Source organism: Rhynchophorus ferrugineus, unplaced genomic scaffold (genome assembly GCF_030347505.1).
Source record: "Rhynchophorus ferrugineus isolate W39M unplaced genomic scaffold, kcgeb_rfMv2 rfM4, whole genome shotgun sequence".
In the NCBI taxonomy this organism is placed as follows: domain Eukaryota; kingdom Metazoa; phylum Arthropoda; class Insecta; order Coleoptera; family Curculionidae; genus Rhynchophorus; species Rhynchophorus ferrugineus.
The window spans coordinates 21519250-21537182 of NW_027472583.1; the positions used below are offsets into that span (position 1 = coordinate 21519250).

Consider the following 17933-nt stretch of genomic DNA (forward strand, 5'->3'; position numbering starts at 1 on the left):
TTAAAAAATTCTAATGTTTGTAAAAATTAAGTGTGTGTGTGTGTGTGAGCTAAAAGTCACAACACTGTTGAGATCGATTATAAATAAAAATTATTCCAATTGTCGGTTTTGGATTCAACGATTTAAAAGTGGTAATCATGACAAAGAACGGTCTGGAAGGCCAAAAAGCTTAAAGACAATCCAAATTGCAAGACATATTTGACGAAAGCATAGCTAAAATTTTCAAAGAACTTTCAGATGGCTTAGTAGTTGATAAATAAAATGTTTGTAGGTGTTTAGAACCGATGGAAATGATATAAAAGATAAGATGGCTACCGCACGATTTTACTGAAAATTACATTTCGTTCCCTTTCAACATCCGGGGTTTCATTGCGTTTCAATCAAAAAGACGAGTTTTCTGTGGCCCATTGGGCCTACAAGTGATAAAAAGTTGATCTACTACGACAATACTAAGTAGAAAAAATTAGGGGTTAGTGTGGGAGAAGCATCCACATCGACATCGAAGAGAAATATCACCATAAAAGCATACTTATGGTGGAATCAACAAGATGTAGTGTAAGATATGATGAACTAAAACTGAATAAAGTTGTTACTGCATATATCTACCGAAGACAATTAAACAAATCATTTCAAGGGCCAGTAATAGCAAGTAACAAGTACAAAGTCTTACATGAATGGCAACACTTACCCAGCCTATAAACAAGGCATATCACCTTCTGATTATTTAGCACTTTTTAGACCGATACAGAATGGCGAGGTTGGTATACATTTTGAAAATTATGAAAAAGTGTGAAAATGAAAAGATGGTTGGATCCCTGCCAAACAAACAATGTTTTATTTACCCGGAATTGCCATGTTGTCGTAAAGATGGGAAAAATTGCATAAAATAATCAGATAACATGCAAGCATCATGCTTGGTATTGGTATACTTGGTGCCATGTATTTATTGCATTATTTGTATAGTCGTAATGTTGACGGTTTTTTACATTATTTCTTTTAGTAACAATTTGTATTTGATAGTCCTAGAATAACTTGATGGTAATTTTATTATAGAGTGGAATTTAATTCATTGTAAGAGAAAGTCGACTTTTAAGAATACACTCTTACATAGTGTATATATAATTTGAATTAAATATAGTTATGCAGTCATTCTTGTTTTATACACACCAAACCCGTTATACGATTCTGAATACCTCTCGTTTAAATTCGCCGTCTACAACCATATCCATCAATGTCGTAATTGTTTATTACAGATGGTTGCTTACACTGTTCCAGCGTATTAGCGGCTTTTAAACGAAATACGTAAAGATTTAGAATTTGGACAGGGATAAGAAGATCCCTGGAAATTCGCAATTTAAGGTTTTAAAAGAATTAAAAATATATAGGATGTTGGATGCTAAATACGTTATATTCTAAGCAATATTTTATTTTAAAATAATTCCTGTGTAATAGTGTTTGTTATTGTTATACTGTTTTGTATTAAAAAATGTTTTTTTAATGAAGAATAACGACTAACATACAATGCTTCATTTACTTATTAAATACTTATTAATTTGCAAATGAGAAAAATCTGTAACTATTTTTGTGGCATAGAGCAAAGCGTAATATAATTTGTGTCAATCCATTGTGTGTCTTAGTATATTTTGGTAGAATATACAATCGATATATCTGTCTATTCTCTATGACCATTCTGATGCCATCAAATACACAATTTTTTTTTCTAAAGAATAATTTACGATTGATGCTGATTTTGGAAAAATTCTAGATTTTCTACATCCACAATTTCTGAAATATTTCAATATTTCGTCTTCTCTTTCTTCTTAAATATATATTCCGTTTACGACTATGAAAATCAGAAGACATATATTTTTCCGTATTTGATCCCTGTCGATTTTTCTGTGGCATGCAGAAACTTACAAATAGTATGCCTTTTGAATAAGAGAACAACTTTAACTCACATTTTTGGCTGAAGCAGGGAAACAAATAAAAGAACTATGTTACAAATCATATTATAGTAACTAGAAACAAACTCATTATACTGTGAAATGGTTTTTGTTTCAGTGCTTTCATAAAAATTTTAAAGTATTCCGTTTACGACTATGAAAATCAGAAGCCATATATTTTCCATATTTGATCCCTGTCGATTTTTCTGTGGCATGCAGAAACTTACAAATAGTAAGCATTTTGAATAAGAGAACAACTTTAACTCACATTTTTGGCTGAAGAGGGGAAGCAAATAAAAACTATGTTACAAACTATATTATAGCAATTAGAAACAAACTCATTATACTGTGAAATGGTTTTTGTTTCAGTGCTTTCATAAAAATTTTAAAGTGTTCAGGCGGTATTTATAATACAGTCACTTTAGTTTTAATTAAATTTAGTTAGAATCCAGTCTTCCCCACCCCAAGAACTAACTCCCCAAGCTCTCAAGAACCAATATATGGTCACATACTTTATGGATGATATAATTTTGCTTGTAGGAAAATATAAACATTTATATCCTAAGTCAATAATTTACCATGTATAATTTTATTTAAAGTATAACAAACATAGTATAAAATTTTTAAAAATGCCTTGCTGTTTTTTATTTTTTATATCAAAATATTATACTTTCTTGTAACATCTTTTAATAACTTCGAAAATGATAATTTGTATTACGAATATAATGTGTTATCGTTTATAAATAATTTAATCCAATTTTTTAAATAAAACTATATTTAAATTAAAACAGATATTGGTTTTTTAAACTTTTCACTCAGGCAGTTTCGTTTTTCTTTTGTTTTGATTGTTTTTTGTTATTTACAGCTTCCCAATTCAATACTTATGTAACTTTAAAACTACAAAACGTTAAGTCGACAACAGTAACTGTAAAAGGACCTACGCCATGCTGGGAACAAGATTTTTTATTGTAAGTTAAATTCGTTAAAACCGAGCTGTATCAATTATTATAACATTGTTTGCAATTTCAGCGAAATCAACAATCTAAATACCGGTCTTCTCATAGAAGTATGGAGCAAAGGAATGATTTGGGACCGAGCTATGGGATACCATTGGATACCGCTTCAAACAGTTCATTATACAATAGAGGTTACTCAAACAAGATTACTATCACTTTTAAATTACAGTCGAATATTTAATTGATCTGCGTTCTAGGAAGGAAATGGTCAATGGCTATCTCTGGATGCCGAACTGGTTATGAAAGATGGCGAAGTTGTAGGCACCAAAATGGCCACCGGACATTCTCTGTTGGTCGATTGCCGTTTTGAATTACCTTTCGGTAAGTTTTCGAATGATTAGTTTAATTGGATATCTAAAACATAAACTCTTTATTGATATAGTTTCAATTAAAAATGAACCGATGATAAAATTGTGATTTTTTATATTTTTTTGCAAAACATATATTGTATATAGGGAACTAATTGTCTGATGATTTTTCAACTTACATATTTCGCTTAAAAAAAGAGATAAAATTATGTAATTTTTAAAATATTGGCCATTGCTTTCTATGGTATTTTAAATAATATAGCAATGATGTTTCCAGATTATGCATATCGTAAACAAGTAAGGGATTGCCTTATTTATTGTCTAGTAAACGGTCTTTTCTTGTCTTTTAATCTCTTCATTCAGTTCTTTCAACTGTTGTATTTTTCTATTCAATATTCAAATTCAATGTTCATGTTCTATTAAGACTTATGTCTGCTAGATGGATGGGAGTAAATTTTGGAATATATTGGCTCCTTTTTTTTCTTTAAGTAATGAATATTATATTCGATTCCATAGCATTAAATGTAAAAGTCAGTTCCCGTTCTTGAAAACAGTAATTTTCATTTATTCTTGCCTGTTGTCTTAGTTAAATGAAGTATATATTTAATTTCAGTTACATCTGAAAAGAAAAATCCTTGGTTTATTTTCTATTTAAAAAGTAGTAGGTAGGCGGACAGATTAATTAATGTTGCTTTGAACCAAGATTTCTTTATTTCGTTTTCTAACGCCACAAATTTTGCCTCAAGACAAAGAGTCTTAAAAAATTATATAATTGTAAACTAAGAGTAATAATGGGAAAAACTAGGACAATGGTTAAAATAGAGTAAACAAGTTATAATATAAAAGGTACTGATTAAAATTTAATAAAATCATAATGAACAACAAGCAAAAACGAACAAGAAAAAGTTACGTTCTGAAAATTCGTGAATATTTTTTATGCTTTGTGATGACAGTTGTTACTTGAATGAGACGTAAACAAAATGACATTGTGTGGGCACCGTTTACATTGTTGTAATCATTCTATTACCTATGACAAAAACTAGATTACCAACGTATGGATAATTTCGTGAGGACTGATCTGATAAACGAATCAACCAACACCTTATTATATTAATTTAATATATTTGTTACCTTGTTACTTTGCCAACTAACCTTTAGTTTAACTTTCCAATAACTGAAATCTGGATACATATCCGTAATCCGTTTTGTAGTATCTGGGACATCTATAATACTTCTCAGGATTTTGTTATCGAGGAGTTGGATGATATATTTATGTGGAGTATATTTATGTATAGTTTATGTATGATGATATGATGGAGTTGACCGATAAATATGGAGAAATAATTATTCCAATTAATCAATAGATTTTCCTACAGTCTATATATATTAACACCAATTATTTCCTTTTTTGTATACGTTCCTTTCAGCAAGAATTTGCATCAATATTTATTCCGAGATACTACTAATATAACATTATTGCTGTATGGAATGACAATATTATTTATTATAATTGGTGTTTGTGCGGTCTAGCTATAGGTGAACTGCACATGTATACATGTGTGCTTTCGTTACTTGTCATTTTACAGGTTTGAGGCCAGTTATTTATATTGCGACTTGAACGTTACAATTTTCATAGGGTCTCTTGTCTATTTTCTCCGTCAATAAGAATCGCAGTATTAGCAGTAAATGTAATAATATTTTTCATTTGTGGTGTATTATATGTGTAGAGTAGATAAAAAATTAGTTCCAATAAACTTCCTCGTGGTACAGGTGCTTCTTTTATTAAATAGTAGATCTACGATTGACTTTAAACATTCTATCTGTAATGTAATATTATAATAGAACAGTGTATTGCTCATGAACGAAAGGTCGTCATGCCATATATTATTTAAGCCTTGTGCTACATCTACGACATAACTTTTTATCTTCATAGGCTTCTTCAATCACATCTATTATATGTATACACCTTGTCAGTTGTTGAATGTTTGTTAATAAACCCAAATTGAATACCCTATTGCCAAGCAAGGGGTTGGCGCAAAGATATGCAAGAAGATTTGAGTGTATCAAAACAAATCTCTTCGCAGCATTGTTGATGGTATATTGAAAATTAGGAAATCTACCAAAAACCTGAGAGTACCAATGGTTAGTGAAAAAAAACTCCAATAGATGTTTCGTAAACATAAAAACGTCAATGTGTCAAACAAAAACGTCAAATGTCAAAAGTCAAAATCTACAACTGCTCGGTAATAGGGGACCTATTAAAGCTTGTAGAGATAAAAATCTTTTGAAATATTAGTGTAGTAACCAATATTTGTATGAATATTTGTGCCACTTAAAACTTATGTAGAGTGCATCAGCGCAAATATATCCATTAACGCTCACTAAATTTTAGTCAGAAATTTTAGATTTACACTTTAAGAGCAATGTTAAGGAAAAATTACTAAATAGATAATAATTATAGCACGACAAATAAAACCACTACCAGATACCATACCAATTGCAGTTTGTAAAAATATAAAGTTCGTTTTAAACCCGGAGCAGATTTCTTTTTTTCATTTTGTACTAGCTAAAAAGGTATGGAATGCTGTATATAAAACCGAATTAGTCCAAAAAACTCCAGGTACTGTGTTAGAATTTTGTCAAGAGCAGCGCCCGTTGAGTATCATCTTTAATATTCCAACTGTAGATTTTTATAATCGTATCTCCTTTTCATATAAATTGTTTAAAAAATATCATTACACATATATACATATATATAAAATGTACATATTATTATACTAAAGATCTTAATATTTAATGTAAGAAAAGAATTTGACTAAAAAAATATCAGATATAGAAACAAGCGATATTTTATTATTTTCCTTTTCTTCTTTGATGTCGTTAAGGGCCTTTTTTATGAGATATTATTGTGTCAGAGAAAATTACGTTTATTATACCCCAGTCGGAGAAGCAATACTAAAAATACTTCGAATTCTAAATAATAAAATCCACCATTATTTTAATTAAGAAAATATTACACCTTTTTAATGATTTAGTCATACTTTGTAATAAAGTGTGCAAAAATATTATTTTTAAATATTCAGCATTATTTTATATTCAGAACCAGATGACCTGATGATCATCGTATCAATCAACTATTTTGCAAATTTTCTGGGACAATAACAATAACCAACGCTTTTTCATGATTTTAAAATTATTATACAAGGTAGGCATGTACAGGTTTAATACATCAGTATGTATTTTCCAAATTAGAAAACTAATCTACCTAAGCTAAAGTTAAAAATACACTTATCACTAAACTATTTCAAGTGGTTTGTTTCGATTGAAACTTCTGATTTCTTGCATGTTGTCCAGTAGCTATATTGCTTCCACGTTGCTGTGATTTAGTAATCTTGTTTCATGTTTTAAGGCGAAATCTTGGATCACTTTGAGTATCCATTTGATTTCGAGATCATAGTGATGTTCTTCGTTGGTTACGTAGCGATAAGCATTGATAAATAATCATAGAACTTTATTTTGGGTACGTTGGATCACTGGTTGGTTTGACGTTTTAGTGCAACCCCATATTTAAACCCGTTAGGTTCAAATAGGTTTTATGATTAACTCATAAACATATATCCTTGATTTTCGATCAAATTGAGATTATCTACCGACTAACCATTGCAGTTGCTTGTCTTTTAGTTTTATTTGCTCTGCTTTTTATCTCGCACATGATGTTTCCAGTTTAACTTACCACCGAGATTTATTCCCAGGTATTTAGCTGATTCTGCTTGAGAAATCGGGCATCCGTCGAGTGATATAATTAACTGTTATATTATAATTAAGTTTTTTTTGTCAATTCGTCGCAACGCACAATTAACATGAACAGATTTTGAGCTATTAAGCTATATCCTTCAATCTCTAGGCCATTCGTAGATATTTTTGACCGCTACTTGTACTTTTTCTACAGCCTTAGACAGAGATATATCTTTCGCCGTTTTAACTGTGTCGTCAGCAAATATTCCAAGTATGTTACTGTCATAACCATTGGTGAAGAAATTGTGCTCACGTAATGCCCGCGTTAATTAATATATAAATTAATATAAAATAATGATTAATTTCTGCGTCAGGATTTGCGATAATATAAATTTCTAAGAATTGATGATCTGCACCTGATAGTTGTAACAGCGCACCTTAAGTGATACATTACGTGCTTGTATTTGCAAATGTTTAAGAATCTTAAACCTTTTTTTATACCAATTTGAATATTATCTATAAACTTGTAGATTGAAAGTGGTCATCAAATTACTGTAAATATACGTTTCTCCAAACAAACTTCATTTTTTAAACAATTTTTACACTTTTGAATATTGGTTAAAAAGTGGTTATTATCATCTACCACAACAGAAACTTATCAGTCTAATATATATAAAATAATGTTTTCACCGGTGTACCATAATTGTAATAATTATCATAATTGCAATTATTGTGTAAGTATGTTCTACGATAAACCGTCCCTTCATATTTCTCTCTCTTAGTAAATATTTACTGGATTGCAATAGTTTTAACGCTCAATGCTGAGAAATTATATTCAGTGCCTGTTCAACAAAATAATAAAAGAGTTTAATAGAAGTACTCTAGTCATCTAAATTGATGATGTCAATACGTCGAAATGTTGCCGTATCAACTGTGATACATAACAAAATTCTATTCTAAATAAAATAATGAAATAAAAATAATGTTATCAAACATAACTTATTTTAATATCTAATTCATATATTATCGAAGGACTTAAACTACAATTAATTATACAATTAAATAGTTTGTGGGTAACGTTGTGTTTTATTACATTTACATTGAATTATATTCCACATCACCTATGAGGTATAGTTCTAGCCGCATTTTTATATAGTGGTATATCTCCTAAAGGCATAATCCACCTTACTAATAATTGTATATCCAAATAATGTGTTAGATTTTCATTAGAGTGCATATATATCTTTTATGTTTAGTTCTTGTTTTCTTCGAAGCAATTTTTCTTTTCTTGTCTAGTCATTTTGATATCACCGTATTTCTTCTTAGTTTGTTCTCTTGCTACTTGGGTATATCTTTCTTGGTAAAACTATATTTAATCCCTAGATTTTGTATTTGCCATATCTGCAAATATAGAATTGTCAACATTAGATTATAACCTCATATCTACAAAATTTCATTTGATCACTGTCAATTTCTGAATCTCCATTCCAGTGAAAAACTATGCTGTTAATTTCTATCTATCTATAGTTCAGAATTTTACCATTTGTCAGTTTTTTCTTTAGTGTATTTAACCGAGTTCATCCAACCCGAAGGTGTTATTGTAGACAATAGTCCTTTCCACATATCCAGATACTACTCGCTTATATATACTTCTCGACCCGCGTATGCATTCTAACAATTCTTTGCCACACCTCGTCGCAATTCAATTGGATTGAATGCAAAAGGGAAGAAGATGTAATATTCTGTGGCCATAAGTATCTTTGTTCAGGTCTATCTCAAAAAAATGTAAATTACATAAATCGCAATTAAACATTTGATTTGTATTTACCGAGTAGCAACTTGACATAGTTCCCTCATAGCATAGTTTCTTCAAAGCTTTATTTATGTATTACAAGCCATTGCCTTGTTGGGATGTTTTCCAATAGTGCACTATGGTATGGTGCGTTTTAGATAACAATAACTGATAGTTCCTCCAAGTGTTTTAATAGTTAATAGTTAACAAAGACCTGTTATTGTTCATTTGTCCATGTTAGTGGCCCTTGGACTAAGAGAAATAACGGTAACGTTAACGTTAACTTTGCGTCAGGAATAAAGCCATTCCTTTTTCCAGTATGAAGAATAATATATCTGCAATGAATTAATAAATATTATGACTAACAAGACATAATGAATTGTTATTTTCGCGTTTACTCTTTTCTATCAACTTTTGTTGTCTTTGGACTATCTCTATTTACATGTGGCCATGAGTGACGTAATGTCCCATTCTGAAACTTTGTCTTCGGTGAATCCAAGATTATATTTTTTATAATTTATTGAGATATTTTAGTGAGTATGCCCATATTAATATTCAGTGAAGCTACAATTCTACAAAAAAAATTAATAAAACCCTAGAAACTTAATATTTAACAGTATCAACGCGTATCTATCTAACGCATCTTACTTGCAAGAGGGGCTTTGCATTATCTCGGTCCTGCTCAAAGTAACTGACTAGAGATGTAATCTGTTTCTGACGCTGACCATCTAATGGCTTCTGCACTGTCTATCAGGGCAATAATGGAGTGAATTTATTTAAACAAGCAAACCGCTATAATAACTTTCGCTGGTTTATAACCAATGTTTTGAAATTTTTTTCAGACGTTTAACAACCGGGCAACTTTTAGGCTGATTCGGTTGCATGTTCCAACTTATCAGATAGATGATAACATGTATCACTTTTTAGCCAAAATAAAATGAGAATGAAAATATTGTTTAATTGTTTATTATTAAACATCTTGATGGCGTGGGTTCATTGTTATTTTGAATATACCGTATTCTAGCCGCGGTTTGACAAAAGTAGCCCATAGTTTTAGTGAGTATTACATATACATTTTCAGTTGCAAAAAAAATTTTGGAATATACTCATAAAAATTTGATAACCAATAACAACGCTGATCCATTATGACAAACAAAATATTGATGGCAGCCTCAGTGACAAATTTTTATATGGGAAAGCATAATTATTGTTTTTACTATTTTCTCGCAATTATATATGGAATATTCTCAACATGGCCACTCAAAACACAGAAATAGATAGAGCTTATGCGACTTACCTAACCTTTAATGTAATGGAACACTCACCACTTAATCTTTCTTTTTCCTTAAAACTCTTTAAACTAAATTTTAACGTGAAGAAGAAAATTGTTCTCTGTTATGTCCGACGGACAAAACTTTCTCTTGATATCTTCATGATATTAGCTAACTCACGCAACATCACTTTTCGATCATTCAAAACGATTTTGTGGCTTTTTTTTAATGTTTTCTGGTATTACCACCACATTTGGCCGACCACTGCGTTCTGCAACATCATCTCTACGACCACGTTTGAAGCCAGCAAACCAACCTTTTATTGTTGCGTCTGATGGAGCGAAGCCTTTATGACATTATTCAAGCCATCGCTTCGCTTGGACAGTATTTTTTTCCCCATCGAGAAGCAGTGTAAAATTATAAAACTAAATTATTTTTGATACATTGTTTTGAAAATAATAAAAGTGGTGTCGCTCTTAGTACAAGAACTCGCAAAGTTAGGTGACATTTTAACAACTTTCTTTTGAAGGTTAGAACTAACTGAAAAAACGCTGAATACACCCGGGATCTTTCAGCCCATGTGTTATTTTATCAAATATTGTACCATATTTTAAAGTAATATAGGTACCCAGCTGCCTAATTACTGTCACATAATAAAAATAATATCCATGAGAGACACTTCCATCGTTGACGTAAAAATAGTACCCACGGAAATCTACGATTTAATGTATAATCAGACAAGAATTGTATCAGCTATATTCCTCCATAATATAAATGATCCATATTTAATTGTTTCCTTTCAGAAATTGTTGGGTTAGGTTAAACATTTGCCATTCTAAGTGGGCGCGCGACGAAGGCCCAACAAAAAAGAAGAGCGGAGAACAAAGCAAACGTGAAGTACGTACACGACTTGCGTCTTTCGGATTAATTATCCTGGTAAAACTCGAAGAATGGAGCCCTAAGAACGTTTTATGTACAGTGTATATGAAGCGTGTCTTGGCGAAAAACACGACAAAAAAGCACATAAGCCGAGAAAAAGAAACGGTGTTACGACAGCAACTTATGGTGACAGTTTAATTTGTAGGTGGTTTATTCGTATTTTAATGTCATCGTTTCAAACAAAAGATGATGCTGCCGTTTAGAATAAAATGATAGTATTATGGATTAGAACTGGGCTTTGTTACAAATTGCTGAGACTGCGGGCAAATTTATTTTATAAGGAACTTGAAGTAGGAAAACGCAAAAAAGTCAACATGGTGATTTAATAGCCTCCTGGGCAATAAATTTCCGTTTCCAAAGCTTAATCGTTATTTAGGATCTTCTGTTGTTTGGTTCTGAAGCTATTTAAATATATTTAGAAAGAAATGTTTTCTCTTAAACGTGATGTTATTTTCATTAGGTCAATTTATATTTCATATTTACTTACTTGACGATGTATATTTTGTAGATGTTTTAAATGTAAAGCCTTAGTTAAAGTTGCAACATACAATTTTAACAGCATCATATATTTAAATACATCAGAAAACTTATTTTTTATATTATTTTTAAGAAAATCAAACTTAATATTACTAATAAAATTATATGGGTTTTATATACGAAAATATCATTAGAATAAATAGGCATTGACAAAAAATTAATTCACAGCTGGTGCTTTAGAGGAGTTTCTATATCTCAACATACATTGTTGGTGTTGGACTTTACCAAATCTCACCAATCAGTTGGCAATCAGCACAGACAGTTCTGGCTGCGACAATATTGATCATTTTTTACTTTTGCAACTATTCGCTGGGTATTTCGCGAAATGGTCAACTTCGACATAGAAGTCTGGAAGGAATTCATTCACCTTACTTATTTGTTCCTCATCTGTGAATTGTCTATCGCAGCTAAAATGAATAATTGCATTTCCACTACGATCTCGGAAAAACACAAAATTAAATGAATGAATTATAAAATTATTCTGAATCTAAGGGATTTTTTTAAGTTTTTTAGTAATTATAAAAATAAGGGTTCCTCTCTATTCGTATGTATGGACTAGTAGATACCTAACAAATCACCTTACCAAAAAAAGTTTACCACCGAGGAAGATTAGTGAAAAGAGCGTCTCCTAAGACACATTAGTGTCTCCACATACAATTCTTTTACGACCGCTGCACATAAAGTTGAAATTGTAGAAGCACTTTGAAAAATAACTCCCCAAAAATTAAAATTGCTTTATAATACATAGTTTATAAGTTTCAAATCCTCTCAGAAACAAATGTGAAAGAAGGCAATTTCATATTAAAGACATTAGACTTATGACTTACCCACAATTCTTCACGTTTATAACGGGCAATTGAAAGGAAGGGTTAATTGTTATAATAAATGCTTGTAATGAACTTAAGTTTTCTAATTTCCATTTCCTAATGAGTCTAGAGTTACGTTTTCTTCCTCGACTACTTTCCGGAATATTAATTTCCGTATGTGAGTAGAGAGCAAGAGGAAATATGTCACCAGCACAAAGAGATAAGAAAAAAGATACCAATGTGCTACTTTTGGATGCCTCAGAGAGACTTTTCAGAGTCCTCCTTCGAAGAAAAATGTGCCAAGAGTAGCCTCACTGGGAAAAGGAAAGGTTTAGTTTATGCTGGTGAGCGCATAGCCCAGAAAAAATATGCATCGTTAACAAAATAAAAGCTTCTCGCTCCACTAAAATCAACCAAATAGATGTTTTCAAGCCTATGCGTCAAATTGGAAAGGTTCATAAACCAGAAAAGCAAATGTTCAATGTTCCTATATTGTGCCTTAAACAACAACAAAAACCTTTTTTAATCTAAATATTTGTAACTGGTAGTAAAATGCATATTCTTAAGAAAACATCAAATGTAATACCCAGTATATCGGCGTCAAAACTGATCATTTATTTAAAGCAGATATAAATCTTGTGAATCCAGTCAGACATGAAAGGGTTGTTTAATTAAAAACTCCTGGGAACTGACCAAGCGGTGACTGCAGATGTCTATAACCAATCGCTGAACATACTAAGTGAAGAACTTCATCAAAAAATACCGGCGGGGATTCTAGCTCAATTTGTGGATCTTCATCATTAAGTGTAATGATGAATATTCGGCTGTTCCCTACAGGCAGCGTATTGGGACCGGCATTGTACGTGATTTACACTGCGGGCTTTCCAACTAGCGAGGACACAATTAGTGCCATCTATACTGACGACACTGCCATCCTCGCCAAATCCAATACAATCTAATTATAATAGAGAAATGGTAGGGAAACCAATGGAGAATAAAATCTAACCAAACCAAATCGACTTATGTTACTTACATTCTGAGATTAGGAAACTGTTCGTCGGTAAAATTATCTCACGAACGAAAATACGAATGAAACAAAACTATATAAAAAAAGAAACTTGCAAAATACTTGGACGTTACTTGGATTGTAGATTAACGTGGCAGCATGGACACAAGCATTTATGGATCAAGAGTAAACAACTCGAAATCAAGCTCTGTAGTGCGAATTTGTTAACAGATCCATATAAGTAGATGATGTTATATAAGTAGTGAGACCAGTGATATTGCTGAGTGATTGAGCTGATATTGGTGCTGAGTGGCATAGGAAGACAACAGCATGTGAAGCTCAAGAGATTTCTCAGCAAAAGATTCACATAGAGGCATGAGAGTTATACCCACAGATTGAATCTGTCTCATTACGAATAAACATTAAACAAACAGTTTAGAAAGTGGGCAATTACTGCTGCAAGTTTAATTTTAGATAACGTTTCTGTATTATTTGAAATATTAAGTAAAATATAATGGACAAACGAAAATAATAGATAGCATTTTCAAGATTAACTTCGTTTTCTATTTTTAATATGATATCAATTAGCTGAAAAATGTGTAAAAAATAAATCATGTTGTTTATATAGTACATATACACTTCTTTATGGTTAAGCAACAAATTATTTTTACATGGAAATTTTAATGTACTGGTCACGTTATATCGTTTCCAACATTGATTTTATTAGTCCATCGGAAATATTTTAAGATCTTAATACTTGAACAGAACTAATTTCATTTTATTAGAATATCTATAGTTTAAAAAATTATTCATAGTTATTATATTTTCAGAATAGAAACAATGAAATTTATCGCGAAATCGACCGAATTTTGAACGTTTCTTAAAAATCATCCATACTTCTAAACGAGGCCTCACCTAACTCTCAAAATAAATTGTCGATTTAATTAAAAGTTTCAAAATATAAATTGGTTTTCCGGCTTCTAGCAATCCCTTAATGTCTTTTTGTCTGGAACAGATCGAGACACCTTCGTTCTCTTTCTTCGTTCCTGTTGGTAACTTAGTAAAAGTGTTGTAATGGAATGGGATGTCAATCACTAAAGCGTCTTATTCAAATCATTTGACATCAAAATATCGTTTTAAAATCCTATTAAATAGGATTGACATCCTAATGCAAATACGTCTTATTTGAAACTGAGCCATGAAGAAAATGTTACAATAAATATATATATTCAATATTTGTTTGGAACAGTTAGAACGGTTTATTGGTTAGCTTATTTAGAGCCAGGAAAAATGTTTTAATTGATGAGTCACTGAGTTTTGATGACATTTCGAAGATGAACGAAATTTTTCCGATTCTATAACTGAAAAAAGGTTTCATAGAATGTGTTAGGCGCTTGCGCATATTTTGCGAAAAAATGCGAAGTTTAAGAAACTGATCTAACTTTGAAATTAAATAGCTCTGACCTTTTCTAGATGAAATAACAATTTCCAATTTAGTACTATTGGCTTGTTCAGGGTATATAGACACTAATCACGACACGCTCAAAATATATTTTCGAAATAAACCCTTTTGTTGTTTGATTTTAAAAAAATCTGCTACTTAGGCACATCAAACACTATTAAAGAGTTAAGGTGACACTGCTTCATCATTAAATGTTAAATATTCAAAGGTTGTTGTTTGTTTCCAGTTATTTACATATGATGGGAAAGATCCAAAAGAAGCGGACATGGTTTTGTCCACTTTAAAATCGCGGATTCATCATTTAACTTCAAAAGTCATAGGTTAGTTTAGGAATCATAAATTCATTGATTGAATGAAACTATGAGGAGCAAGTAAAAAAAAAATCCCACACTTGTTCGAGATGCAAAGCATTTTTTATTGCAATAAATAAGTATACCATCAGAAAGTACTTTAAACTATTTTTCTACATAGTGACCAGATTTTTCTACGCATTTTTCCGATTTATCTACTTCTGAAAACCCGCTTCGAAGGACTCCGCCGCTAGGCCGCCGATGAACTTGCTGACCGCTTCCTTCACATCTTCATCTTTACTGAATCGTTGTATACCCAAGTTTTGCTTCAATTTCGAAAACAAGTAAAATTTGCTGAGAGCAAGATCAGGGCTGCGAGGGGCATGATCAAGCAATTTTCAGCTTAATTTTTCCAGTAGGGCGCTGGTCTGTGGAGAGACATAAAGGCGCACGTTGTCGAGGTGCAGCCTAACGCCCTTGGTCAGTCTTCCTCTCCGGCGATTTTGGATGGTTCTTTTGAATTTGGCAGTACCTGTTCGAATGTATTGTGGTCCCTTTAGGCCTACACTCGATAAGCAAGACGCCTTCTCGGTCCCAAAACACTTTTCCTGCGGACAGCGTCTGCGTAAACTTATTCGGCCTAGGCGATTCAGGGTGGCACCATTGTTTCGACTGTTCTTTTGTTTCCTGAATGACGTAGTAACAACACGTTTCATCTCTCGTAATAGTGGAGTCCAAGAATTCTTCACTATTCTCTGCGCATTCTCGAAGAAACCCCTCGGCACACTTGAAGCGATTGTCTTTGTGGGTTTCTGAAAGCATGTGTGGCTCCCACCGCGCACATACCTTGCGATAACCGAGTTTTTCCGTCAAAATGTTGTCGATGTTTTTTTCGCAGACCCCAGGAACCTGGTCAGTCAGCTCCCGAAGCGTTACTCTCTGATCCACGAGAATGCGCTCAATCTTCGCAACGACTTCGTCAGACATCGATAGCCTCCCACTCTTTTGCTCTTCGTGGACGGCTATGCTTCTTTCGGAGAACTCCCTGTACCATTTGCGGACGTGTTGGACGCTGAGGCACGCTTTGCCATAAATTTCTTCCGACTGTATGAATTTAAACAGGTTTAATCTTCTTCGCGTTTAAAAATCGAATAACTGAACGGATTTCACACACGGCGGTGACGGCGATAGCGGGCTCCATCACGAATGGCTGTTAGGCCGGCACTGGGCATCGCAGCGATCGCTCTCAGTAGTGGGACTGAAGTGAGGGGACCAACAATCAGTCGCTGTTGTCAGATTTCGCCTAGCATCTCTCGCGGCGAGTGTACAGTGTTGGAAACCTTATTTTTAACTTGTTCAGTTCAACAAACTGAACAGCGCACTGTTGACAATATGACCAACAGTAGTTAGTAATAGACGCAAAATATCCGCTTTCATGATCTATTCACCTTTCAATCACTTGCTGCAATAATTTATTAATTACCACTTGTTCAGCTCCATGCAGAATGGATTAGCTGGCACACGGTTTCGAAATGCTGAAGAAGTACAACAATATATAAATGATTAGATAGTTGACTAACCAACAATGTTCTTTCGACCTAGTATGTCCATATTGGCATACAAATGGAAAAGTAGAAAATGATAGAAAATATTTTGATTAATATATATTGTGCCAATTTTTTCAAATACATTCTTGGAGTCAAAAATAATTATAATAATCTAATCCACTAAAGAGTTCTTAAATCTTTTAAGTACCTTACGAATACCACCACAATAAAAACTATTTATATATGACGCTTAGAAAAGTATTAAACTATATCTTGATTTATTAAGAAGTAGAAAAGTGTTAAAGACAATCTCTTGTCAGCCAAAATATGTTACAGCTAGAAGGAATTAAGTATTTTCTTTCACTGTTTTTCTTCAGATTTCCTTATCAATGTAACGATTATAGTAGAACAATAATCTATGGTCAGAGGTGATTTTTTCCAGAACTTTTTTTCTTGTAAGTTTATGATAACCATCTTATCTCCTAGCAGAGGCTATGATAATCCTAGACAAAAAATTGTGAGTCAACAAATTATAATGATTGGAATACGGCGATTATTAGAAATAATTGTACACATTTAGTATTTGTTTCAAACTTATATTATTACTTAAGGTGCGGAAGTTAATGAATGGCACTGAATGTAATGTCGCTGTTACCTGACCGATTTTTTTCTCAAGTAAATTTGTTATACTTAGAGTGGTACAATACCATAATGTTTTCGTTATTTATTTGCAAACTTGTAAATAGAAACTTATATTGGATAGAATTTATATTACCGGAATATATATCCTTATATCGTTATATTTATTTTTGAGATCAAAATTAGTTTTTATTAACGGATGATTGTTTATTGATTTTTATTCGGTTTATCTATAGGTGATACGAATTTTTTCTGGGAATCCGTCAATTTTGTTTATTGAAAATAAATTTTATTTCAGATCCAGAAAATATGGATGCTTCTGACTTACAAAGAAAACTAGAAACACTGAACAAATGGATAGATTTGGAAGCCAGAACGGAACAAGCTAACCGTCATTTTAACTATATAGGTCGATGTAAGTATTCATATTTTTTATTTTATTTGAAAGTAGAAAAGTGGCATTACATAGATTCAAAAAAATATTGTAACCATTTGAAGCATTTGCTCTCTATCACTATAGATCATTTTTGCATTATTCATTATTTTCATTATAAATATTATGTTATTTTAGATATTTACAATTAAATGCTGAAACTGTGCATATATTCATCATAATTGTTTATCTTTACAAAAATTGGATAG

The 17933-nt window shown here is 32.0% G+C and overlaps 1 protein-coding gene across 1 annotated transcript in view; it reads left to right on the forward strand.

Annotated features, from left to right (window-relative positions):
- LOC143195759 (uncharacterized) overlaps positions 1-17933 on the forward strand; it is a 257592-nt gene that overhangs the window by 124002 nt on the left and 115657 nt on the right. The window contains exons 3-6 of the mRNA XM_076403199.1: positions 2809-2911; positions 2973-3090; positions 3157-3280; positions 17590-17706. Coding sequence (XP_076259314.1) covers positions 2809-2911; positions 2973-3090; positions 3157-3280; positions 17590-17706 — 462 coding nt within the window. The remainder of the gene's footprint in view (positions 1-2808; positions 2912-2972; positions 3091-3156; positions 3281-17589; positions 17707-17933) is intronic.